Raw genomic sequence first — 25,875 nt, 5'->3', positions numbered from 1 at the left:
TCAGTCGAAGTTGTAGTAAAGGCAGAAGGCGAAGAACATGGCAAAGATCTGGAATGATGGAGATGAGCAAGGGTCAGCCCCATAGCAGAGCTGGGCCAGGCCAGGGGCAGAGAGGGGCTGGAGGATCCCTGGCCTGGGGCCATCACTGTGCCCCTCAAGGGGCCTGGGCCAGCTCTTCTGGTGCTGCACATGGACACCAGGGCAAGGAGACCCAGGGGGTGTAAAACAAAACCTTCCTTGTTCCTTCACCTGCCCTATCTGCAGCGGAGAGCAGGGTCTGTACCCCGAGACAGACCTGAGCCCATTTGTGCTCTCTTTGCCCACTGAGCAACTCCCCTGCCACAAAGAGTGGATGTTCTGCCTGCCTGTCCCCGGCCCCCTCATTACCTCAATGCCTAGCACAGCTAAGCTGCAGGTCCCAGGGAGGGAGATGTACCTCTGCAGGGTCTTGCCAAAGGTAGAGAAGCAACCCTACGGCACAGAGAAGAGGGAAGGGCTCTCTCATGTTCCCCATGGCCACAGGGAGCCCAGAGGGGGACTGGGTTGCAGGGGGATGTAGGGGGTCCCCTATGGGGCAGGAGGAGCTGAAGATTTTGGGAGCCATTGGACTGTTGAACCACAACCAGGTAATGTCCCTGGTTTCTGTCCCTTATGTTCTCCTTCATGAGCCTGGGAAGGGCTGAGGCTGGGACAGGTACACAGACACAGCGGAGTTGTGCCACACCTGCTCATGGATGTAGCCAGGGCTTCTGTCCTGGCACTGCTCCCAGCCCAGGAGTTCTCCCACCTGCAAAAGCCCATCCCGGGCACAGCATGCCCGTGGCCATGGCATCCCTGGGTGCAGCTCTTGGAAGCGGGAGCCGTTTCCAAAATCTTCAGGTCCTAAAACACCACAGCATGAGAACTGGAACAGAAGGGAAACATCATCACCGTGGTCACCCTTGGTGGATCCTGTGCATCCCCCAGGAGCCTCCCAGCTGCTCACCGTGACCATGAGGGTGTTCCAGGCTGTGGAGAACACCTCAGCACCCTCATCCCCACCATAGTTCCTCTGCAGCTCAGACAGGAAGTGCTCAGGCTGGACCTGTGGAATTGGTGACAGGGCTGGGACTTTTCCTCTCCCACCCTGCTCAGGATTAGCTCCTTTTGAGGGGAATTGGGCACCCAGTGGATCCGCCCCACCTGCTTTGCAGTTTGTAGTGTGGTGCTGCTGATGGAGGTGAGGCGAAGGGTATCCCTCCACCAGCCCCAGTTGCCTGGTGGACTCAGAGCCATGGCCATGGCATGACAGAGGGAGGCTGGTGACACTGGGGATGGTGTTGGTACCTGTTTCCAGTGCACCAGGAAGAGAACGGCCCCAATGAGCTGCATGAGGAAGACGAGGCTGACGAGGATGAAGAACTGGAAGGCAGCAGGTGAAGGAGTCAGAGACCAGACTGATCCCACCAGCAGCTTGCTCACTTTATCCCTGCCCTCCTCTGCACCAGCCCTGCCTGTTCCCTGCATCCCCGAGACCAGGGACATGAGTACACCTCCTGGAGACAGATGCCACATCTCTGACCACTCTGGCTGCAAGGCATGGGCTAAAAACAAGCAGTGTCTGCAAGGGACTGAGGATGCTGGAGAAATGGGGGTCTTGGTCCTCAAACAGGCGTTTTTCTGCCCCTTACCAGCAGTGGGGTCATCTTGGAAATGCCATGTGAGAGATGCCAATGGCTTCAGAGATAATTGACCCTACTTGGTGGCTTTATAAATCCTCTGGGCTCTAAACTGAGATTCACGAGGTGGGGAGTGGATGGCAGGACATGTTGAGGATGAGGAGCACCAGCTCCTCGCTCCTCCAGGAAACCTGCATCCCAGGAACACTACCATTCAGCCCTTGACTCCTGCGCCCAGGGCCCCCTGGCCATATCCTGCAGCCCCTTCCCGCCCATCTTCCCTCCCTTACCAACAGCAGGAGCAGGCGGCTCCGGCGCAGGGCCCCACAGCAGCCCAGGAAGCCCAGCAGGGACAGGGCGATGCCCACGACCAGCAGCAGCCACGCGCCTGCACTCAGCACAGCCCTGGTGGCCACGATGTCTTGGAAACCAGCCGGGTCCACGGCCACCCAGACTCCCATGCCTGCCAGGCATGTTCCCCCAGCCTGCAGGGGGAGGTCATGAGATGATCATGGGCTCAGGAGATGTCCAAGGCTTGGTCACCTCCCGGGGAATGGGTGTCACCCACCCCTGAGCCAGACAGAAATGTCACCCCATGTGGGTAGGGGATGCTTCAACCCTTGGTTCCCTCCCTGGGACTGGTGTCACCCACTGCTGAGCCAGCTGGAGTTACCGGTCCCCAGGCACAGGCTCCCTCCACCCCTGCACCCCACGGGACCCAGGGGGACTCACAAACACCAGCATGTTGAAGATGAACATCAGGTATTTCATGCAGCTCAAGACACCCATGGGGACACCAGGAGCGGGGACACGGCAGTATTTGTTCCTATGGAGAGGAGAGCAGAGCCCTGCCCACAGCCAGCCCTGACTTGTCCTGGACACCATGGCTCCAGCCGAATGGGGGGGGATGCAGCTTCCCAAAATTCCCAGATCATTTTCTATACCCACCATCTCCCATGACACCCCAAAAAGCCCCAAACCTGTGTCCTCTGCAAATCCGTGCCCCCTCCCAACCCCATGTCCCCTTCAAACCCCACGTCTCCAGTCCTCTGTCCCATCTAAACCCTGTGTCCCCACCAAATCGTGTGTCCCCTACAAATTCCACATTCCCTCCAAACCCAGGTCCTCTCTAAATCCTGTGTTCCTTTCAGCCCCCACACCACTCACCCTGCAGGAATAGTGGGCTATCCAGGTACCTCCAACCTTCCCTGGTGCTGCCAGCACCTATATAGCATCACGAAGGTCAGAAAATCTCTCCCTGCTTGATACTCCAGCAGTCCCCAAGAAATCTCTTCCAGCAGCAAGGCCATGAATGATTGATGGGGAACAGGATCCACCATTATACAGCTGGCGGCAGGGAGTCTCCTGCTCTTGTCAGCCAAGGAAATTAAACCTGTGGGCAGGGAAAGACAAGCCGCCCTACCAGGCCAAGGGTGACCTCCGCCATTGATAATTGCTGTGGCCATTCGGGAAAGCCCTCAATGACCACATGTGGGCAGGCAGGTGGTGCTGCAAGGACACAGCTATTGGCTGTTGGGACGCAGGGACATCCCAAATGGATGACAGGGTCTGTTTCCTCTTGTTGCCTACTTTAGGAGCTCTCTAAACACAGAGTCATGTTAGAAAGGAAACATTATTTATTCTGCACCAGATACTAAGATGAGGTTCCCAAAAATCAAGCACACGGAAGGGTAAAAGGTTAAGTACAGTAAAATTTACATGAACCCGCATATCTAAAGCATATTCTTTGCCTGTCTAATGCGTATTTGTTTTGGTGATGTGACTTTACTCAACGCTTGAAACACAAAGTTCTTCATTACAGCATCTACTGATGAAGAAATTGAATTTTGACAGTTACGTTTGCAAAAGGTGAGAGAATTCATCCCGGGGGCCAATAATTCAGCTGGACGGCGGTGTCGGTGTCACCGCGGTGTCACCCGGGGCCCGCGGGGCTCTGCCCCCCCGCGGTACCCCCGGGCTGCCAGCAGGGGGCAACCGAACGCGCAGCCACAAAGCTGCGCCTCGCGGCCAGAGCGGCTTCCGCCGGCGCCCCAGCGTGGCGGCTCGGCCAATCGCTGCGGGTGGCGGCCGTTGGGGCGGGAGAAATAAGGGACAGACAGTAATTTTGCCCAATCATAAAGCGTTTTTCTGGGCGGGGCCCTGGTGGGGGCGTGGCCCCTAGGCCGGAACCAAGGCTGTGCGTTCCCTTTCCTTTAGCGTTGCTTCCGGTAGCGCCGCCGCCGCCCGCAGGATGTAGCGGCCGGTGAGGGACGGGCGGGGTAGCGGGGCGTCCGCTGTTTCCAGGCCCCCTGGGGGAACCCTGCCGCCGGTCCTCTCAGTGCCGGTAACTGTGTGCTTCCTTCCCCCCCAGCGCGGCGGCAGAAGGACGCGGAGGGACCTTCACCGGCTGCCTCGGAGCCGCACGCACCCGCCGCCCCGATGGCGTCCCGCAAGGTCCCCGCCGGGGCGGGCAGCGGGCTTGTGGCCGCCGGCCGAGACCGGGAGCGGGACCGGGAACGGGCGCACCTGGAGCTCGCCGAGCTGGGGCCGCTCTTAGAAGAGAAGGGGGACCAAGGACCGACCGGCGCGGCCAGCGTGAGCCCTTCTGAGACCCCCGGGCGGGAAGGAGTCCCGAGCCTGGCTCAGTCTCCTCGCTCCATCTTTGCTGATTATGACGGGAATCTGCCCGTTATCCCATTAAGAACTAGAGGAGAACGGCTCCGTGTTTCTCGGGCCGGTCCGTGTTCCGAGCCGGCCTAAACTGCTCCTGCCAAGCAGGCATAGAGCCGGGATAGCTCTTCACAGGGATGTCAGCGGGATGGCTGTGTCTACCTGGAACCCGCATTTCCACAGGGCCGGGAATCACCTTCCCAAACCCTTTCCCGGCTGAAGAGAGCGGGAGCTGTACCAGGACCCAGATCATTCCTGGCTCGGAGCCGCCTCTGTTTGGGTGGGCCAGCTGGGGTCTCCCGGCTGGGCCAAGTGGCCGTTCCAGCCTTGGTTGTAGGGCTGAAAATCCCTGGTGCTAATCCTGCTTTTCAACAGGATAAATCTGGGATTAGCATGCCCAGGATGGGTCAGGCAGCAGTGTGTTGCATTAACAAGGGTGGCTGGCGGGTCCTGCCCATCCCGTCAGAGGGATGAAGCCTCAGGTGCTCTCAGAAGGGCAGGGATAATTCCTCTCCCAGGGCCTGGAACAATTCCCTCTCGGCTCTTCTCGCTGCAGGCCGAGGACCCACCATGCCCAGTGGCTCACGAGGAGGAGGAGGAGGAGGTGGTGCGGGTGCTGACCTTGCCTCTGCAGGCTCACCATGCCATGGAGAAGATGGAAGAGTTTGTGTACAAGGTGATCCCCCAGTCTTGATTTCGGGGCAGATTCTCTAATCCCCAGGTTTGGGGTGACAGGATGTGTCCACATAAAGCTCCACGTGGCTGGAGATGGCTCCAGCTCTGCTGGGCTGCTTCCAGAGCATCCCTGGGAACGGTGTGGGAAGGGGATAGCTGGATAGGGGGTTGGCCCAGCCATGGTGCGTGAAAACCTGGGAGCAATTCAGATGTTCCTGCGGGCCTGGGAGTCCAAGTGCCAGCTGGGGTGTCACCTGGTGCCTGCAGTCATTGTGGCTCCTGTACTTCTTCCCTGATCAATTGGGAATTCCCACCGCAGGGAACAGTCTGTGGGTGTGGAAGGGTTAAATCTGAGGGTATTAATCACCCCTGACTTCCTGGGGGGTCCTGGAATCATTCCCTTCAGGAGCTGGGAGTCAGTCTTTGTGGGGACTGAGGTGGGGGTAAAATCACTCCCTGGGACGACTGGGAATCACTGCCTGGGAAGTTATGGAGAGCAAAGGGCAGGATGTGGGTGAGTGGCTTACAGGGTCCCACAGGGCACCTGATACCAGAGAAGCCAAACTTCCTCTCCCTGAGTAGCATCCCAGGGCTGGGCTGTTCCTATGGGTTTAGGGCTCTGGGCTGCCCTGATCCTCCTGGTGTGTTGCAGGTATGGGAAGGGCGCTGGCGTGTGATCCCGTACGACGTGCTGCCCGACTGGCTCAAGGACAATGATTACCTCCTGCACGGACACCGGCCCCCCATGCCCTCCTTCCGCGCCTGCTTCCGGAGCATTTTCCGCATTCACACCGAGACAGGCAACATCTGGACACACCTGCTGGGTGACTGTGGGGAAGGGGGAGCCCTGGGGCTGGAGGTACTCAGACCCTGCATTAGGGTCAAAACAGGCTTGGTGCCGTGTCTTCTCCATGCCCAGGGCTCCTGTGCAGATCCTGTGCGTGCATGAGGATCACACATGGAGTGCCTGGAGCTCCTGGAGCCCCTTGGGAGAGAGGGACCAGGGCTGGGCTCAGCCTCTGCCAGAGTGGGACAGGGAAATGTGCCCTGAGCAAAACAGGGGAGCCTCAGAGGATATTCCTCTGAAATGAGTCAAAGGAGGCCACAGAGATGCTCTGAGGGCTGGAGCTCTTCTGCTCTGGAGCTGGGCGTGGAATGCTGGAAATACTTAGCCTGGAGAAAAGAACGCTCCAGGGAGACCTCAGAGCCTCTTCCAGTATCTAAAGGGGCTCCAAGAGAGCTGGAGAGGGACTTTGGACAAGGGCCAAGAGTCACAGGAAAAGGGGGGATGGCTTCCCACTGCCAGAGGGCAGGGATAGATGGGAGAGTGGAAGCAATTCTTCCCTCTCAGGGTGGTGAGGGAAACCTGGCCCAGGTTTCCCAGCGAAGCTGTGCCTGCCCCATCCCTGGAAGTGTCCACAGCCAGGCTGGATGGGGCTTAGACCATCCTGGGATAGTGGAAGGTGTCCCTGCCCATGGCAGGGGGTGGAATGTGGTGAGCTTTAAGGTCCCTGCCCACCCAAACTAGTCCATGATTCCATGACCCTGTGAAACAGCAGCTCAGCAGCTCTTTGCCCTTTGCCTGCCCAGCCTTTCTTGTTTGCATGAAAAAAGGCCTCAGCCAAGGACCCCACTGTGGGTTACTGAGCACTCCTGGGATACATCCAGGACATCCAGGAGCATGGCCAGGGCTGTTCTTATCCTGGCTTTGCTGAAATTCCCCACTGTCCCCCTGACTTCCCTCTCTGTGTGTTCCTGCAGGATTTGTTCTGTTCCTCTGCCTGGGGATCCTGACCATGCTGCGGCCCAACATGTACTTTATGGCTCCTCTCCAAGAGAAGGTGGTGTTTGGGATGTTCTTCCTGGGAGCAGTGCTGTGCCTCAGCTTCTCCTGGCTTTTCCACACTGTGTACTGTCATTCAGAGAAGGTCTCACGGACTTTTTCGAAGTGAGTCAGCATGAGTGTGGTTGTGTGGTCTCCTGGGAGGTTTTGGGTTTTAGCAGCACTTACTCTTGGAAAGCACTGCATTCCCAAATGTTTTATCCCTGTGGGAAGGGAGCATCAACCCAATCCAGCATGGAACTGAGGGCAACCATAACAGGGTTCTGGAGGGTTCTGCCTGAGTACCTTAAATGTGCCAGGTCAGGGGCCTCAGGTGCATGATAAAGTTGTTGGGACCCTGCAGCTCCCAAGGGAAGAGGATCCTGGCTTCCACAGGAATGGCCTCTGCTCCCAAGTGAACAGGCTTTATGCCCCTTATAGTAGTGAATTGAGGAGGGGTCTCACTCTCACAGGACAGCTGGGGGCCATGGCCAATTTGGCAGGTTCCAGTTTACTGGATGCTTTTAAAAGCTTCTGTTTTGGATCCAGTTTGGACTGAAGCCAAATGGAAAGAAGAAACACAAACAGGATTCCCAGGAGAGTGGGAAGGCTGTTCAGTGGTTTGTGCCTGTTCCTGGGCTGCTCCAAGGGTCAAGCTCCCAGCAGCCTTTGCAGTGAGGCTCTCAAGTGACATTCTGCTCCCATATAGCTGTTAAAGGCATTTGTTTGGGTGCTGCTTGCCAGGAATCCTGCCCATCCCCTTTGCACAACTGCCAGAGATCCCATGGGATCCTGTCTCCAGAATAAATTCCGCAGAAATGCCCTTGTGTTCCTGGGAAGGCAGTGGGGGCAGTTCAGGGGCTATGTTTCTGTGGTGAGATGAGTAGAGGATCTCAGATCCATGTGCACAGGGATTTGTTCCTGGTGCTTTGAGCTCCATCCACCTCTTGGCCCCCCTCCCCCACCTCCAGCATTCCCACTGTGCCCAGGCCCTTTCTTCTGTCACACCTGCCACCTGCCCAGCACACCCCTCCTGCCCAGTGACTCCACTCAAGTGCAGGCTGGAGAGTTCCCACCCATGAAAGGGGTGGATTTTGGGGCTCACCTGCAGCTCTCTGTCATTGCACCCTGCCTGCAGGTTGGATTATTCAGGAATTGCACTGCTGATCATGGGGAGCTTCGTCCCGTGGCTCTACTACTCGTTCTACTGCTCCCCACAGCCAAGACTCATCTACCTCTCCATCGTCTGTGTCTTGGGTATCTCTGCCATCATTGTGGCACAGTGGGACCGATTTGCTACCCCCAAGCACAGGCAGACCAGAGCAGGTAGGAGCTCCCTCCTTCCCCAAGTCCTGGGAGGCACTTTGGGCCGATCCCATTTGGGAGAAGCTCTGGGCACCTGCAGGATTCATTCCTGCTGAGCAGCACAGGATTGCAGGGAATGGCCTCCTGTCTTCTCTTGCTGTGCCGGGGATTCATCTCCTGAGAAGAGCCTGAGGTTTGGAGTTTAAAAATAGCCCTGGGCAGGCTGGGGCTGTGCCTTTTCTGCCTTCTCTGGGAAGCAGTTTAGCAGCAGCAACCTGCAGCTGGGGTGGAGGAAGGCATTCCTGAGTTCTTCTCTGCCAGGGACATGCTGGCTGGTCCCTGCCTTCCTGGGGTTGGAGTGGGGGGCTGCCTCCAGCCCCACACCCCAATTTACCCCAATTTTAATGGCAGATCCCATCAACCTTGCTGAGCACCAGGAGACACCTCCCTCCCCAGCTCCCAAGGGTCCTGAAGCAAATATCTCCCAGAACACTGTCCTGGCTACATGAGTGAGAAAAGACCATGCTGAGACAGAGGCCCCCTGAGCGCCCTCAGATGAGGGCAGGGAACAGGCAGAACTCACATCCCCATGGCTCCTCCCCACTGCATCTTGTGCCCCCAGCCATGAGCAGGATCCAGCCAAGTGCCACCCATAGCCTCTTCAGGCCAGTATTACTATGATGCCACTTGTTCTCTGACAACTCATCAGATGCCACAGTTGAACATTTCAGCTGCCACTGAGCTCCTTCCTCAGGACCTGCAAGAAATTACTTTCTTGGAAGGGGTGGCTGTGTTCCTGGTGCAATCCAAAAGGCTGGCACTTTCCAAAATGTCCATTCCCATAGCCAGGAGTGGGAGCTGCTGCAGCCCTGCATTAGAAACACTGGGTAGGTTCTGCCCAGTGAGCACAGGGGTGGTGTACCTTGGATGTGGAGCTGTGGGTCCCTCATTTTGTGAAGGATAAATGCCATGAGTATTGGAGAGGTTTAAGTGTTTGGACAACACTTTCAGGCACTGGGTGAGATTGTTTGGGGGTCTGCAGAACAGGGATAAGATTTGGACACAATGATCCATAATGGGTCCTATCCAGCTTGAGATATTCTATGAATTCAGTGAAGAAAAGCTGCTTCCCTAGCAGAGGATGAGGGATCAAGGGGAGTTTGTGGGAGGAGTGGCTCCCCCTCCACAACTGAGCTCATTTCCCTGACCTCCTCTTTGGGCTGCAGGCGTGTTCCTGGGGCTGGGACTGAGTGGGGTTGTGCCCACCATGCACTTCACCATTGCTGAGGGCTTTGTGAAGGCCACCACGGTGGGGCAGATGGGCTGGTTCTTCCTCATGGCTGTGATGTACATCACGGGCGCTGGGCTCTATGCTGCCCGCATCCCTGAGCGCTTCTTCCCGGGCAAGTTTGACATCTGGGTGAGTGTGGGGCTGAACAGGTTTTCTGGGGGCAGCTCTGGGGTCAGGGGAGGGGGCACTGAGGGGCTGGAGGCTGGGGGTGTCCGGCTGTGCCTCAGCACATGCTGGCAGGCAGACCTTGAACAGGTTCTGTGCATGGGCAGGGCAAAGTACAGGGTGGAAATTTGCTGCCGGGTGCAAGAGTGGGGAGCAGAGCACAGAGGACAGTCCTGGCCCCTTTGGTGTGGCCTAAAGGCTTTTTTGCTTCCCTGCAGTTCCAGTCTCATCAGATCTTCCACGTGCTGGTGGTGGCTGCAGCCTTTGTCCACTTCTATGGGGTGTCCAACCTGCAGGAATTCCGCTATGGCCTGGAAGGGGGGTGCACAGATGACTCTCTCCTCTGAGAGTGCCTGGTTTTAGTACAAGCTTCCTAAGTGCTTTTTAAACTCTTGTCTTTGCTAAAATCAAAGGAAGACTCAAAACCATTTGGGGTTGTTGGTTTGTTGTTTGTTTTTTTTAAAGAAACAAAAAAAAAAAAAAAGAAATGGAGAAATCCTTTAGCAAAGTTATTGACCAAATCCTCACCCCCTTCCCCACGCACTGCGCTGGGGCTGCAGGGGTGCTCCCAACTCCTCCAGATAGTGTTTTAGCTGCACCGGGATCACCTGCTGCTCCGACAGCACAGGGAACAGCTTCCTGCTCCCGCACAGCCGAGCACATCTCGCTCCTCATGCACCAGGAGTTCTGCGTATCTCCCACAGCAGTGCCTGGCTGGGGCAGCCCCAGGCATGGGCACACACTCATGTAATTTAAAGTTTTAATTGTCCTTTTTGTTTTGTTCTGTTTTCCTTGACAAAGTAATGTAAACATAAATGAAAGAATATTTAATATTTAATACTAAGCTTTAAGACAACGCGCTGCCACTGCAGTCCTCAGCTCCCTCGCTGTCGGGAGGAAGGACAGTGTTGTAGGGAATGTAGAGCTGCTGTAGCTGATTGAAATAAAAAGGTCAATAGTTCAGTGTCACTGTGCGTTTGTGTCTGTTTTTGAGGTGGGGAAGAGAAGGCTCTGGGCACCCCAGGAGCAGAGCAGGAGTGCCCCAGGGCACTGGGATCCCTCCCGCTGTGGTGGACTCTGAACTGGGCTGGAATAAAGCAGGAAACTGGGCATTGTGGTGGTGACAGGGCAAGAAACAGCCCTAGTTGGTGACAGCTCCAGGACTATGTCTTCCCTTGGGGCTCAGTAGGGCAGGAGAGGTGTCACAGCCTGGGTAGGGTGGGGGCAGTGCAGGACTATGCCCCATGCAGAGGCTTCTCCTGGTGCACAGGGGACAGTGATTATCAGGGGGTTTGGAAAGGCAGAGGTTCAGCACAGTAAAGCCCAGCTTAGGCAGCAGAAGGCCATTGCCTGACCTATGGGTGAAGGAGTGTATGCAGTGCCACTACAGCCCCTGTGCCACCTGTCCCTGCCATCCCCCAGAGGTGAGGGTGTCCTTTTGCTGAGCGGTTGGATGTAGCCCAGCTTTGGAAATCCCCCAGGCTCCATACTGTATCAGGAACTGCCAGCAAGCAATGGTGTCAATTAGTTAATTAACAAGTTAAAACAAAAAACCTCGCTGAATGTGAATTTGTAACTTCTGGCAAGAGGGAAGGAGTTTCCACAGCTGGAGTTTAGGGACAAAACCACAGAGCAGATGCGGTATCTCTGTCAGGCCAAGATCTGAGATGAAAAGCAGGAGGCTGTGCTGGCAGCAGGTGCAATGCTTCCCCCTCCAGCCCCATAACCTAAATCTAACAGGGAAGAGGCTACATTCCAGCTGCGTTCACTGCAGGCGCAACATCCCAGAGGAGACTCCAAGACTTTCACTCCAGTCTGTGTCCAAAGGATGACAAGACTCTATTTGGTCCTTGTCTCAAACTTCCTTGTATTCTACCAGACATGTGTAACATTACAGCAATGGAATATATCAGGAATAAATAGATTTTCTTTTCTAAAAGTTCTCCTGAGCAGTTTGACGTTGAGAAATGCTGCAGGTACTCCTGGCATGGTGTATAAGGGACGACCACTGGTGTTAAGTACAAACCCCCTCCACATCCTCCAGGTGGGACCACTCAGGGACAGGGAAGGAAGAGAAAGAGGAGGAGGAGAGGGCGGGGAGGGGGGAGGTGGTCGGGGACCATCATTGGTACTGTCTGTAGTCGCTGAATGGGGGTGGCTGGAGCTGGGATGGATCCTCTGACAACTGTGGGCCTGGAGGAGGGACAGGGGAAAAGGCAAATAAACCAAAATGCAGGAGATTCTTCCTATTAACAGAATTCACAGCTGGTTTGTTTATATAAATCCTTCTTAAAATGAATCATAAACCGTGGAATTGTTTGGGTTTCATAAAAATTTTCAAAAGTTACATAGAATCAAAGACTGGTTGGGCTTGGAAAAGACCTTAAAGCTTATCCAATTCTACCCCCTGCCATGGCAGAGACACCTTCCACTAGCCCAGGCTGCTCCAAGCCCCATAGAACCTGGTCTTGGACACTTCCAGCGTTGGGGCAGCCACAGCTTCTCTGGGCAACTTGTGTCAGGGCCTCACCACCCTCACAGGGAGAATTTCTTCCAATATTCCATCTCACTGTGCCTTCTGGCAGTGGGAAGCCACTTCCCCTTGCCCTGTCCCTCCAGGACCTTGTTTGACACCCGTCTTCAGCTCTCTTTTAGGAAAAGTACACTGTTCAAGCTGCTCCAAAGACGAACCCCTTCTCTCTGAGTTTCATAGAATCCATGGAATTGTGGAATGATTTGGGTTGTCACAGCTGGTGGGTGAGCCCACCAGGGGAGGGACTATGTTAGATCTGTTATTTGCAAATAGAGATGTGTTGGTGGGAGATGTGGTGGTTGGAGCCACTGGGGGCATAGTGATCAAGAAATTGTAAAATTCTCAATATTTGGTGAAGTCAAGAGGAACATTAATAAGACTTACACTGGACTTTCGGAGGACAGACTTTCGCCTATTCAGGAGACTTATTCAGAGAATTTCTTGGAAAGTAGTCCTTAAAGGAGTTCAGGAAGGGTGGGCATGCTTCAAAATGGAGATCTTGAGGGCACAGGAACAGACTGTCCCTGTGTGTCAAAAGACAAGTTGACAAGGCAAACGTCCAGCCTGGATGGGCAAGGAGGTTTTGAAGGAACTCAGGAATCAAAAAAGGATGTATTATCTTTGGAAGGAGGGTCAGGTTTCTCAGGGAGTATTTAAGAGGGCTGCTAGAGCATGTAGGAAAAAAATCAGGGATGCTAAAGCTCAGTTTGAACTTAAAATGGCGATTTTTGTAAAGGATAACAAAAAATGTTTTTATAAATATATTAGTAAAAGGAAGAGTAAGACTAACCTTTGTTCTTTATTAGATGCAGAAGGGAACTTAGGAACTGCAGAACACCTTTGTCTCAGTTTTTAGTGAGAAGACTTGCCTTCAGGATAACTGTCCTCTTGAACTGCTCAATCGTATGAGGGAGCAGAATGGTCCCCCCATTATCCAAGAGAAAGCAGTCAGAGAACTTCTGAGCCGCTTGGATATTCATAAATCCATGGGACCAGATGGGATCCACCCCAGGGTGATGTGGCAGCTGGGAGATGAGCTTGCCAAGTCGCTCTCCATCATTTACCAACAGTCCTGGCTCACTGGGGAGGTTCCAGATGACTGGAAGCTGGCCAGTGTGATGCCCATTCACAGCAAGGGTGGGAAGGACGATCCTGGCAATTATAGGCCAGTCAGCCTGACCTCAGTACCCAGTTAGGTCATGGAACAGTTTATACTGAGTGTCATCACACAGCACTTAAAGGATGGCCAGAGTATCAGACCCAGCCAGCATGGGTTTAGGAGGGGTAGGTTATATTTGACCAACCTGATCTCCTTTTATGACCAAGTGAACCGCCTAGTGGACATGGGAAAGGCTGTGGATGTTGCGTACCTGGACTTCGACAAGGTCTTTGGCACTGTCTCCTACAGCACACTCCTGGAAAAGCTGCAGCACAGGGCTGGGATAGGAGCACTCTTTCCTGGGCTCAGAACTGGCTGGATGGCTGGCCCAGAGAGTGGTGATGAGTGGAGCTGCATCCAGCTGGCAGCCAGTCACCAGTGGTGTCTCTCAGGGGTCTGTACTGGGGCCAGCTCTGTTTAGTATATTGACTACATGGATGAGGGAATTGAGTCTTTCATTAGTAAATTTGCACACCACACTAAGTTAGGATCGTGTGTCCATCTGTGGGAAGGTGGGAGGGCTCTACAGAGAGACTTGGAATGGTTGAATGGATAGGCTGAGTCTAACAGGATGAAGTTTAATAAGTCCAAGTGCCAAGTCCTGTATTTTGGCCACAATGACCCCCTGCAGGAGACGCTGGATAGGCTGGAGACGGTGTGGCTGGACAGTGCCCAGGCAGAAAGGGACCTGGGGGTGCTGGTCCACAGCTGGCTGGACATGAGCTAGCAGTGTGCTCTGGTGGCCGAGAAGGCCAATGGCTCCTGGCCTGGATCAGGAATGGTGTGGCCAGAAGGAGTAGGGAGTCATTCTTCCCCTGTACTTGGCACTGGTGAGGCCGTACCTTGAGTGCTGTGTCCAGTTCTGGGCCCTCAGGTTGGGAAGGATGTTGAGACACTCGAGCACGTCCAGAGGAGGGGAATGATGTTGGTGAGGGGCTTGGAACACAAACCCTGTGAGGAACGTTTGAGGGAGCTAGGGTTGTCTAGCCTAGAGAAAAGGAGACTCAGAGGTGACCTTATCCATCTCTACAACTCCCTGAAAGTTGGTTGTGGTCAGGTGGGGCCAGTCTCTTTCACCAGGCAGCAACTGACAGAACCAGATGTCACAGTCTCAAGCTGCATCAAGGGAAATACAGGTTGGATATTAGGAAAAAGTTTTTTACAGAAAGGGTGATAAAAGTTCTGGAATGGCCTGCCTGAGGAGGTGGTGGAGTCACCATCCCTGGATGTATTTAAAAAAAGACTGGATGTGGCACTGGGTGCTGTGGTTTAGTTGAGGTGTTGGGGCATGGGTTGGACTCAACAATCTTTAAGGTCTCTTCCAACCTGATCATTCTGTGAATTCTATGACCTTAAAGCTCATCTTGCTCCACCCTCTGCCATGGGCAGGGACACGTAGCACTAGACAAAGTTTGTAACAGGGAAATCGACCAGAGGAGGGAGAGGAAAACCTTTCCAGTCATCTAAAGGAGCTGAAAACTTGCACATTAGGGCTTTTGAGGTGACCTTGGCCCCTCTGGAAAAGTTTAACCATGGTGACTTGCCCGAGAATAAAGCAACCAGTGAAATGGAACGTGGATTGAGCTTCCTGATCCACTGCCTGCTGCTGGAAGGAGCAACACAGCTGTGGTGGGACAATCCAAAGAGAATTAATTGTCATGGACAGATGATAAACTTTCTCCAAGGTAAATTAATTTTCAAGCATCTTTAAAAACCAGAAATTGTCATAGTTTAGGCTGTATGAAGAATATTGGTGAACAAACCCAGCAGAGGATTCACTTGGGAATTAGTGACCTGCTACTCATCCAACACTAGTGGTTTGTGTTCTTCCCAAAATAAGGTGGAGCATTTTCTCCTATGAGGAAAGGCTGGAAGAGATGGTAATGTTAAACCTGGAGAGCAGAAGCCTTAGAGCCCCTTCCAGTGCCTAAAGAGGTTCCAAGAGAGCTGGAGAGGTACTTCGGACAAAGGCCTGGAATCACAAAATAAGCGGGAATGGCTTCCAACTGACAAAGGGCAGGGTTAGATGGGATATTGGGACAGAATTCTTCCCTATGAAAGTGATGAGGCCCTGACCCAGACAGCCCAGAGAAGCTGTGCCTGCCCCATCCATGGCAGTATCCAAGCCCAGGCTGGACGGAGCTTGGAGCAACCTGGGATAGTGGAAGGTGTCCCTACCTATGTCAGGAGGTAGAATGAGATGGACTTTGAGGTCCCTGCCACCCCAAACCAGTCTGGGATTCTCTGACAGAGGTATTTAGGATTTTCCAGAGGAAGCATTCACACAACAGTATGTGACTCAGTGAGAGTTCTGCTTGCCTTTTACTTGGGAAAGAAAAGAGGGATGTAGATATTGAAGCAGTTTAGAAGAGAATCACCACCACCCTTTTTGGAAATCATGTATCTGTACCTGCCAGGTCTTCATCCTTTCATTTACCTGGGGTTCCCCACACAGACCACAGCCTGCCAGAACCACCCCTCTTTTGTACAATTTTCTGCCTGCCATTCCCTCAAACCATTGTGTCTCACCCCTGAGTAAAACCCTTCTGCCACCATGTATGTGGCAGAAGCCAGGGACAGCAGGGACATCCCTGCTCTCAGCCATACCACCTCCCATCTCCCAGCAGGAGATAATCTCATGTCATCAGCACCTGCAGCTCCTTCTTGGCTTTACACAGCCTCAGGAGCTGGCAGGGGAGTGCTTATTCACTCTAAGGTAAGATGACTGCCAGGGGCACATAAGCAAAGCAAATCCTTGTGACACATCCTCTGCCGGCTCCTTACCATTTGTGAATTGTGTGGAGGCAAATCTTGTCAGCAGAATTCCAGCTCCTTCGATCAGGGCCAGGAGAATTCCTCCCATTGCAGCAGATCCAACCATGGCAACAGGGCCATCTGGAAATGAAAAGCACAAACCACCATTTAATTTCTTTGCTGCATGTTAGAATCCATTGAATTCCAGGATGGTTTGAGCTGGAAGGGATCCTGAAGATCATTTTGTTCCACCCCCTCCATGGGCAGGGACACCTTCCACTATCCCAGGTTGCTTCAAGCCCCATCCAACCTGGCCTTGGACACTTCCAGGGATAGGACAGCCACAGCTGCTCTGGGTAACCTGTGTCAGGGCCTCACCACGCTCTTCATGCCTTAATCTCTCCTAAAACAGACTCAGAGCAGTAATTCTGCATCCATTAAGCTGCATTAAAGGATAATTACTGGGCAACTTTCCCCATCCTCCCTTCAAGGAACACTGGGAACATTTGGGAGCCTGATTATTACTTTCCTAAGCACAGGAAAAAGGTTTCAGATTATTGTTCAGCATCTGAGACAGCAAATGCCAATTAGAGTGTCACTGTTGCTTTGCTATAACAATGAGAACTGTACGTTTTGAGAATAGGAGATTTTCAGCTGATATCCCCAGTTTCTTACTTCTTGCAGCTAAAATGGCTCCAGTCAGGGCTCCGCTTGTGATGGAATTCCAGGGATCTTCCTTCCCTCTCATTCTGACCATACTGCAGTCAATCATGGAGAAGAGACCTCCCCAGACAGCAAAGCTCCCTGTTCCAAATCAAACCAAAGCCAGTTATGCTGCATAACAGATGCTGTGGTGTTACTGTGCTTCCTTTCAGACATGTAGTAAATTCAAACTCATAAAGAGCCAAATAAGGTTAAAATCAATACAGGGAAATTTCCAACTTGACATGTCACCATCCCCCTCTCACCCCATTTTACATATGATCTCTAGATGCTACTAATCTATAATTAACTACAGAAAATTTATCAAACTGTGATTATAATGGAACTTTCATCCTAACAAAGTCAGATTAGCTAAGGGAACTTCCAGAGTTATCCCTTTTTAACATACTTCCTCACAGACAATGATAGGGAGTCATGTCACACCTCACCCAACCCTGTTCCTGTGGCCTCAGGAGTTCAGCATCCTACAGCACATGCATGAATGTCACCAAGTTCTATTCTTCATCCAAGCTGGATCACTCCTTGTAATGAGTTAGTTTTATCTTAACCCCTTCCACACCATGAAGAAGCTCCAGGGAGCTCTGCTGTTTAAGATATGACCAGTTATTACAGCTGGCTTATCAATCCAGGAACATGGCCTGTTTCTTCCCCAACCAAACCCATTTTGGATATATCAGAACTGTATTTACCCATTGCTTGGGCCAACAAACCTGCTGAGACTCAGCACAGGTGTCAGTGCAGTTGCACCATGTTACATTCCCAAACTCTGTTATCTAACAACAGTCAATTCTGTGCAACAAAACCCCAAAATTCATTACCTCCCAGTTGTGGAGCTCTGGTTTTAACAGCCGTCAAACTGCCCCGCAGCCGGTGGTTTACACCCTAAAATAAGAGAATTCAGTCAAAAGAAAACAGTAAAATCTTACAGCCAAGCTGAGACTATATTGCAAAACCCTGCAACAGGTCCAACACATTTCTGAGCGCCCTCAGCAGCTGTAAGGAGCTGAGACAAAGCATACTTTACACCTATTTCACTATTTATCACTCCCATACAATATTCCTGTCAAGTACAGATGGGAATTACAGTCACCAGGCAGGAAACAATCTGGGTTCACAGTCTCAGTGGGACTGAAGGAGGCATTACAGTAACATTTTATCAGGATAAGCAGTGATTTCTCACATGTTTAATGTTTTTCTTCCCAGCTGCTGGGCAATCCCACTAGTTGTCCTATGTTTAGTCATTCCTGCAGGTGCAATTGTAGGTGTCATTGTAGTCAAGAGAAGCAAATTCATGTTGAGCCTTCCAGAGTCCAATACTCAACATGTCAGCCAGGACCCCACGGAACAATTGCACATTCTCCCAGACTTTAACACAGTTTAAAGAATATCCACCAAGTTTTATTTTTGTTACAATCACTCAGAAGTGGGGACAGGTATATTTAGCAAGTCTTAAGCAAAATTAAGACTCCAATTAAGCACATAGTCCTTTGCAAGTGAAGTGTCTGAAGGATCTGACTAGTTGGGAAACATTTATTAAACCCACCTCAAACTAACAGTTTATTGTCAGACTAATATCAAAAACACCTTATCTATGAAGTCAGAGAAATTTTAAAACTAATGTTCAACCAGCAATTGAATCTTAATTTACCAAATGTCTCTGCAATGAGTTTATAGCCAAAATTTTGCAGCAGATATCCCAAAAGTGAAAACCGACTTGTATCTGCAAAACTTCACTTCCTTGCTTACTCACTCCTGCATTGAAAGCAAATCTGAGCATTAAGAAATCGAGCTAATAAAAATGGCAATGATTAAAAAGAGATTAATTAAAGTAAAATATACCCTTTAATATAAATCTGAAGGAGAAAATAATTGAGTCATTCCATGTTTTAAAAGAAAGGGAAAGGCCAGGAGAGGAAGGAGAGCCTAGGCTTCGTGTCCCTCCATGCAGACAGAACCACAGGCAGACGAATCTTTCCTGCTGCACTTCCCATCCTGAGGAAAATGTTCATCAGTTAGGAGGGACAAGCGACCAGCGTCCCGCTGCGGACACCAGAGCAAACGAGGAAGCAGCAATTTTATCCCAAAAGATGAAGAAATATCTTGAGCCAGGACAGATTCTCATGGTCTGGATTAACAATGTAGAGGTCTTTAATCAGCCCTGCTGCCTGCACAGGGATTTATTCTCCTTCCCCTTCACTGCCACACTCCCTGGGGAAGGACAGTGGAGGCAAGACTGCAGTCAATACACCTTCAGAGGATTTTACTCACCACTGGGGAATTTCGGAAGCCTTTGATAGCCTGGAAAATACCCCCTCCTATGGCTCCCATGGTGAAGGCCCCTCCACAGTCATCCACTATCCTCCAGGGACTGGAAAGAAAAAAGATGAAAATATTGAATCCCATCATGTTAAACCATGTAAGTGAGTGGGATGGATCCAGCACTTCAGCAGGTATAACTGGGGTGAAGACTGAGCCTGGTGGCTATACCATCTCACATCCAGCTAACTGCGCAGGCAGCAACAAAAAATCAAGAATATTACAGCAAAACAGACTCAACCTTTGCCAGAGTCTCCTGGCCCACTTCCCCGGAGTGGGGAGTACCAAATATACAGAAATGCCTGAACTCCTCACACAAGGTAGAGAGACATACTTCCACCATGGAAAACTCCTGCAGAATTCCAGCTCTGCCCTACACTACTTACATAGTGTAAATAGCTTTAAATTCTCTGATCTCATTCTTCTCTTGACCTAGAGAACAGAGGTACCAAATTCCATGAGACGCAGCTCCCACGTGGCACAAAACACTTTTTCTTGAATCACTTGTCCTTTTCATTAGTTCTGCTTATTTAAGTGAGACTTCTGGTTATTTAGGTGAGACTTCAAAGTCATCTTTGCTAAGCTGGAAAGGTTTTTCCTGATGCATCCGGGATCTCTGAAGTCCATTCAAACAAAAGAGAGATCTCCTCAGAGGTACAGCACCCACAATTCCTGCTCCAACACCATAAAGCAGCCAGGAAAACCTTGCATAGAACCTTGCATAAAACCTTCCTGCAGCACAGGCTGTCAGTACCTGACAAGGGACCCTTATTTACAGTTGCAGAACCTCTGCCAAGAACTGGAGCCTTGCAACACTAAACCAAACTCCTGAATTACATGAGCTTTAAGATGCCATTAACTTCTTGTGTCACTGTGGGTCATTTCAGAGCACAGAATAACAAAGTTGTTTGGTTTCTTTCATCTTGTATCTAGATCTTCCAGCCAAGCACTCAGGTGATTTAACTCCTAAACTGCCAATCATCAGAAAATGCAAAAATCAGCCTACAACAGCATGCAGGTCACAAATCTGAGCACCATGGCAAGCTCAGTGTTTCTGTCAGGCAGGAACATCAATGAGCACTTCCAATTTCACTTGTAACATCATGTTTCTGTTCTTGAGGAAACAGCTCCTCATGTGCCGGAGCTGTTCTCTGCAGCTTCCAGCTCCTGCACATGAGGACATTATCCCTGACCTGCCACTTCCCCACCTTACAGACCTCCCCTAGTGAGGGGTGACAAATCCCCCTCACTGTGCTGCAGGCTTTGCCACAAGGTGCTTTCTTCCTGGAGAAAGTATCTCTAATTTTCAGTCCCTCTGGTTCACAACCCCTTACAAAGAGAACTCCTGCGCGCACAGGTCACACTCAAAGTTGGCTTTGCTTTTGTACCTTGGATTGCTGGGTTGTTTCCAAGGCACCAGGACCACACCCAAGTGTCAACACAGAGTGTCCCCAGTGACAGCTACATCCAGGTCCCAAACCCACAAGGCCTCAGGAAGCAGGGGGGGGTGTATTTTATCCTCCAGCACCTCCTGTTTGTCTGCCATGCCTGCATATGGTCTCATCTCATTACAACCCCCTCAGCCCTAACTGCATTCAATAATTGAACAGTTTATTTTCCTTCCACTTTTTCCTGCATCAGGAAAAGGCTCCAGGCACACTCTTGTCCAAGATGCCAAGATGAAAAGCAACTCACATCATTTTTATCAGGGATTTTTTTGTTGTTTTGTTCTTACATCTCCTGTGCAGATTTTTATCTCCTCTGCTATGAATAAAACATCCCAACCCTCTTCCTCTTTTAACTCTCTGAGAGTGATCTCATTAAAAAGCTTTTTGGAAATCTAAATGGATTATGTAAAGTGGGCTTCCCTTATCCATAAAGTCAAGGAATTCCAATCTACAAATCATGGCTGCTTTATTCTTGAAGCCTTGTTAATGAGACCCCAGTCAAGGAATGCTTCCCTCCTTAACCTCATTAACTGTTACCTTCAAGGTTCCTAATTTTTCTTTTAAACTACTCTCCAAACTTTTCTGAGCAGCTTTTAAATGAGAGAATATCTTTGATCCCAGCACAGCCAGCATGTGTTAGCTCCTCCAAACTCCCTCAGAGCTGACACAAAACACCCCCAGCCCTGGCACTGCCTGACCTCATAAAGAATTGCAGGAGAAGAAAATAGATTATTCCATTGTTAATCTGGCACTTATCTACAAGCAAAACATTACTGTTAATTGCTTCCCTGATTCCGAGTGGAGCCCTGGCTATAGGGAAATAACAAGTGGATAAGGTTGGGTTCCTGTTCCTAATAGCACCAGAAATTTCTCAAAGATGTGAAGAGCACAGAGCAAGACTTCACTTTTCCCAGGGATACAGGACAGCCACACACCAGCTCTGGCTGCCTGGGAGAGGGCTGAGTCCTCCCTCCAAGTCCCACAGCATCCTGCAGCCCTCCTGAATGCTGGGTAACAATGGGAATCAGAGGCTGCCACAGTTTAAACGAACAAAGGGGCCTCTTCTCTGTGCCAACGGTTCATAGGGACCTAGTGTAACTCCAGGACAGCAGCTCCCAGGGGCTGGGTAACAGGAGGACCACAGGGTGACCAGCAGCCAAGGGGCCAGAACAATGGGGGACACCAACAGCCCCACATGGCTTGGCAGCAAAACATCCCAACTGCACAGCATTAAGGACACAGCTTCATGCTATGCCTGGGGAGGGTGAGGAGGATATCAGGAGGAATTTCTCAACAGAAAGGACTGTCAGGCAGTGGAAGGGACTGCCTAGGGAGGTGGTGGAATCCCCATCCCTGGAGGTGTTCAAGGAATGACTGGACACGGCACTCAGAGCTCTGGTCTGGTTGACAAGGTGGGGTCACAGGTTGACAATAGGTCACAGGTTGGACCTGATGGTCTGAAAGATCTTTTCCAGCCTCAGTAATTCTGGGATTACCTAGAGCCCACAGCAATCTATTAATAAATACTATTTACTTTGCTCATGTTCCAGATGTTATGCTGTGAAAAGGCAGGGGAGATGTTTATGGACAAACTTAATGCATGTCAGGAGAGCAATCTGCAAAGTTTGGGAAATGCCTCATGAACTGTCACAGGTCTCTGTCTGCAAAGGTGAGCAGAATCTCAGACTGGTTTGGGCTGGAAGAGACCTTGAAGCTCATCCTACTCCTTCCCCTACCATGGGCAGGGACAGCTTCCACCACCCCAGGTTGCTCCAAGCCCCAGTGTCCAACCTGGCCTTGGACACTGCCATGGATGGGTCAGCCACAGCTTCTCTGGGCAACCTGGGCCAAGGCCTCATGACACAGGGAAGAATTTTTTCCCACTATCCCACCTAACCTTGCCCTCTGGCAGTGGGAAGCCATTCTAATCTGTCCTGCCTGTGACTCCAGGCCCTTGTCCCAAGTCCCTCACCATGATGAGAAACTTTGCCCCTGATTCAGTAACCCTGCACCTGAGCTTGCATTTAATCCTTTTACTACTCAAATACAACCTTTGACTTGCAACGGATGTGGCTCTGTAGGTCTACAAAGACAGTGCTGAACCATGACAGGATTCAGACATTGCCAGCTTGGCAAGGAGGGGGCCAGGCTAGGTTTATGGAAATGGAGAGGAAGAAGGGCAGGGCCAAGGGAGGCATGACAGGAGCCTGGGGGGCCAAGGATGAGGGAGGACTTGGGGACTGAAGGGAGGTTGAAGATGAATTAAGGACAAGAGAAGGCTGAGGTGGTGTGTGGGTGAGACTGAGAGCGAGGTGGGCTGTCGATGAAAGGAAGGCTGAGATGGGAGGCTGAAGATGGTAGCACTGAGAATTGGGAGGGCTTTGGATGAGAGAGAGGACTGAGGATGGGAGCACTGAGATGGTGGCTGAGGATGAAGGGGAGACTGATGACTGAAGAGGCTGTACATCGGGTGGAGACAAGAGGCGAGCTGAGAATGAGGGGCGATTGAGGACAGATGATCTGAGATGGGGAGCAGAGGGGGAGGGGAGCAGCCTGTGGGGGATGAAGAAGGGACCGAAAATGTGAGGAGCTGAGAAAACGGGAAATTGAAGATAGGGAAGCCGATGATGGGGGACTGAAAACGAGGAGGCACTAAGGATAATGGAAGGCTGGAAGGGAAGCTGAGGATGAGAGACGGAGACAATGTTGCGAGTAAGGGGCTGCTGAAGGCCCGAACGGGGGACCGTCAGTGCAGGGCCCGCCACCCCCGGAGGCGCATGAGCCGTGCAGGTCGCAGGACCCCGCCGGCCCCTCGACGCTCCGGGAGGCCGCGCGGGACTCGGTAGCGGAGGGGTTTGGCTGCCCAGGCTCCGAATGGGCTCCTCGGCACGGCCGACACGGCCTCCCCCGCCTCCCTCAGGGGGCCCCACCAAGGTCAACTCCGCCCCCCTGACGGAGAGCGGTCCCGAGGAGCGGCCGCGGAGTACTCCCGCACCGCTCCCCCGCCCCGCCCCTTCCTGGTGCTCACAGATCCCTATTCCCCATTTCCCGATTCCCGATCCCCGATTCCCGATCCCCGATCCCCTCACCAAGGCTCGCGGGCGTACTCCTCCATCTTGCTCGGCCCCACCACCTCCCCGCGCGTGATTGGCTGCGGTGGGCTCGCGCTGGCCAATGGCAGCGGAGGGCGGGACGAGGCGCCGATTAGGAACGTATCTGCGTGTGCGCCATGCTCTGGCCCCGCCCCCGGCGCTGATTGACAGGCGCTGTGAGGATGGGGGTGTTGTCCAGCCGTGCGGAGAGAAATGTCAGCGCGAGGGATGCGTTGGGTGCGATGCACCTTAAATTCCATCCAGTGCCACGCCTCGTTATGGGCAAGGACACTTTCCACTATTCCAGGGCGCTCCAAGTTCCGGCCATCCTGACCTTGGACATTGCCAGGCATGGGGCAGCCACAGCTTTTCTGGGGAACCTGGGCCAGGGCCTCACCATCCTCACAGGGAGAGGAATTCCTTCCCAATACCCCATCTAACCCTTGGTCAGTGGGAAGCTCTTTGACCTGTCACTCCAGGACTTTGTCCAAAGTCCCTCTCCAGCTCTTTTAGAAACTGTACCTGTGCTAGTTGCTCCAAGGACAAACCACTCTGCTCCAAATTTAATGGAATTCAAGGAGTGGTTTGGGTTTGAAAGGACCTTATATCTCATCCCATTCTACCCCCTACCATGGGCAGGGGCATCTTCCACTAGACCAGGTTGCTCTCAGCCTGTCCAACCTAGCCTAGAATGTCAGGGTCCAAGCCCTGCTTCATGAGCTGGGCTGACCTCACATGTTCCATGGGATGTTCTTGTGGTCCTGCATGCAGCTGGGACTTGACATTCCTATCACCAGGTCAGTTTCCTGGGCAGGCAGAGCTTAAATCCAGAGAACAGTGTCTGTGCCGGCAGCAAATTTCTGGGCAGCTTACAAAGCTCTCAGCACAAGATGAGGGTGTTCTCTCTTGTCCCATCACTTGTTCCCTGGAACCAGCTCTCGCCCCACCTGGCTCCACCCTCCTGTCAGGGTGCTGTGGAGAGTGAGAAGGTCCCTCCTCGGCCTCCTTTTCTGCCTTGAAGCCTTGCCCAACCCAATGGTTTGCAGCCTCTCTAGGTTGTAAATTGCTTATTCTTTTCCACTCCTAATTTAACAGTACACTCTCTGCTCTCTTTGTAAGGGCAGCAAATCATTCAGTAGCAAAAACTGAATGCAAAACAGGTTGTTCTCTAGTGACTTAATTGTTTTAATAAGTAATGGTCTGAAGCACCATGAAGGAGCTAGAATGCTCCACTGCTGTGTTGGGTTTTGATGCTTTAAAAGACTCCTACTGTTTCATGAGCAGGTGTGTTTGGCCTCATTTAAGGTGGGGGAGTAGAGGTGATGCAATTTTGGAGAATCCTGGGAATCTCCAGGTATTGTGGTATTGTTGTTTCTGCTTTGATGGGAAGGAGAGATGGGAAAAATAGGTAATATTGGCTTCTCTCAGCCACTGGAGCAACTCTCCCTACTCCTGTATCCTCTAGCACTGCTGTGACTTCATCCCCCTGTGCAGGGCAGTGGTGAGGCAACACCTCCAGTCCTGGGGTCAGTTCTGGGCCCCTCAGTTCAGGAAGGACATTGAGGGGCTGGAGTGTGTTTAGGGAAGGGAACAGAGCTGAGGAAGGTGCTGGAGAACCAGGAGCAGCTGAGGGAGCTGGGAGGATCAGCCTGGAGAAAAGGAGGCTCAGGGAAGACCTGCTGGTTCTGCACAACTCCCTGACAGGAAGGGGGAGGAAGGGAGATGTCAGGCATCAGGCTCTGCTGCCAGGGGACAAGGGACAGGTCAAGAGGAAACAGCCTTAAGCTGGGCCAGAGGAGGTTCAGTTTGGATACTGGGGAAAATTTCTTCCTGGAAAGGTTGGTCAGGCACTGGCACAGCTGCCCAGGACAGTGGTGTAATCACCATCCCTGGAGGGATTCAAAAAACATATGGATGTGGCACTTGGGGACGTGGGCTAGTCATGGCCTTGGCAGTGCTGGGGGAACGTACAGGGCTTTTCCAAACTCAACAATTCTATTATGTTGTGACTGATCCGACCCTTCTCAGGGTGGCAATCCTTTGCTGTAGCCCTTATTCTTTCCCCTAAAGAGTGGTAGATTAAATCAGGCCGAATGGTCATTCTGGTTCCACCTTTCACAAGCTGTAGGAGATAGCTGGTGAAACATGATGAGTCCATGAGGTGCAGGAGCTTCTGCATCACCCAAGGGACGTGGTGCCACACTCGGGCAGGCTCACGGAAGATATCCAAGGGCTTTCTGGGATTTCTGAGTTTCCCCACAGCC

The 25,875-nt window shown here is 52.1% G+C and overlaps 3 protein-coding genes across 4 annotated transcripts; 1 reads left to right on the top strand and 2 right to left on the bottom strand.

Annotated features, from left to right (window-relative positions):
* LOC108963129 (tetraspanin-18-like) lies at positions 1-2,447 on the bottom strand. The gene is made up of 4 exons (XM_050984945.1): positions 2,391-2,447; positions 1,949-2,143; positions 1,327-1,401; positions 1-48 (listed from the first exon to the last, which is right to left on the bottom strand). The coding sequence occupies exons 1-4, from the start codon at positions 2,445-2,447 to the stop codon at positions 1-3; spliced, it is 375 nt and encodes a 124-aa protein (XP_050840902.1).
* A 1,401-nt stretch (positions 2,448-3,848) lies between these two features.
* On the top strand, positions 3,849-10,555 carry ADIPOR1 (adiponectin receptor 1). 2 transcript variants are annotated; one of them, XM_018922213.3, is made up of 8 exons: positions 3,849-3,921; positions 4,030-4,253; positions 4,885-5,004; positions 5,656-5,827; positions 6,765-6,951; positions 7,964-8,151; positions 9,357-9,550; positions 9,805-10,555. In XM_018922213.3, exons 2-8 carry the CDS (start codon positions 4,098-4,100, stop codon positions 9,931-9,933), a joined length of 1,146 nt encoding a protein of 381 aa, XP_018777758.2. In that variant the 5' UTR covers positions 3,849-3,921; positions 4,030-4,097; the 3' UTR covers positions 9,934-10,555. The 2 variants fall into 2 exon arrangements, with proteins under 2 accessions (XP_018777758.2, XP_030087016.1); XM_030231156.2 differs by lacking the exon at positions 3,849-3,921 and having other exon boundaries at positions 3,941-4,112.
* An 873-nt stretch (positions 10,556-11,428) lies between these two features.
* Positions 11,429-23,751, bottom strand: TIMM17A (translocase of inner mitochondrial membrane 17A). The gene is made up of 6 exons (XM_009097353.4): positions 23,609-23,751; positions 19,024-19,123; positions 17,574-17,637; positions 16,708-16,836; positions 16,063-16,173; positions 11,429-11,779 (listed from the first exon to the last, which is right to left on the bottom strand). Exons 1-6 carry the CDS (start codon positions 23,632-23,634, stop codon positions 11,709-11,711), a joined length of 501 nt encoding a protein of 166 aa, XP_009095601.1. The 5' UTR covers positions 23,635-23,751; the 3' UTR covers positions 11,429-11,708.
* Positions 23,752-25,875: the final 2,124 nt, after the last annotated feature.

Source organism: Serinus canaria, chromosome 26 (assembly GCF_022539315.1).
Source record: "Serinus canaria isolate serCan28SL12 chromosome 26, serCan2020, whole genome shotgun sequence".
Classification (NCBI taxonomy): domain Eukaryota; kingdom Metazoa; phylum Chordata; class Aves; order Passeriformes; family Fringillidae; genus Serinus; species Serinus canaria.
This window is presented reverse-complemented; position numbering and strand designations above follow the sequence as displayed.

Excerpts from the sequence above, each read along its gene's own strand:
- LOC108963129 (XM_050984945.1), bottom strand. The coding sequence starts at position 2,447 with ATGGGTGTCTTGAGCTGCATGAAATACCTGATGTTCATCTTCAACATG. Across the intron at positions 1,402-1,948 it reads GCCGCCTGCTCCTGCTGTTG|TTCTTCATCCTCGTCAGCCT; the intron begins GTAAGGGAGGGA and ends GCTGCCTTCCAG. Across the intron at positions 49-1,326 it reads TCCTGGTGCACTGGAAACAG|ATCTTTGCCATGTTCTTCGC; the intron begins GTACCAACACCA and ends CCATCATTCCAG.
- ADIPOR1 (XM_018922213.3), top strand. The coding sequence starts at position 4,098 with ATGGCGTCCCGCAAGGTCCCCGCCGGGGCGGGCAGCGGGCTTGTGGCC. Across the intron at positions 6,952-7,963 it reads GTCTCACGGACTTTTTCGAA|GTTGGATTATTCAGGAATTG; the intron begins GTGAGTCAGCAT and ends CCCTGCCTGCAG. Across the intron at positions 8,152-9,356 it reads GCACAGGCAGACCAGAGCAG|GCGTGTTCCTGGGGCTGGGA; the intron begins GTAGGAGCTCCC and ends TTTGGGCTGCAG.
- TIMM17A (XM_009097353.4), bottom strand. The coding sequence starts at position 23,634 with ATGGAGGAGTACGCCCGCGAGCCTTG. Across the intron at positions 16,837-17,573 it reads CAGAGCTCCACAACTGGGAG|GGAGCTTTGCTGTCTGGGGA; the intron begins GTAATGAATTTT and ends GATTTGGAACAG. Across the intron at positions 11,780-16,062 it reads CTCCACACAATTCACAAATG|GCCCACAGTTGTCAGAGGAT; the intron begins GTAAGGAGCCGG and ends TCCCTCCTCCAG.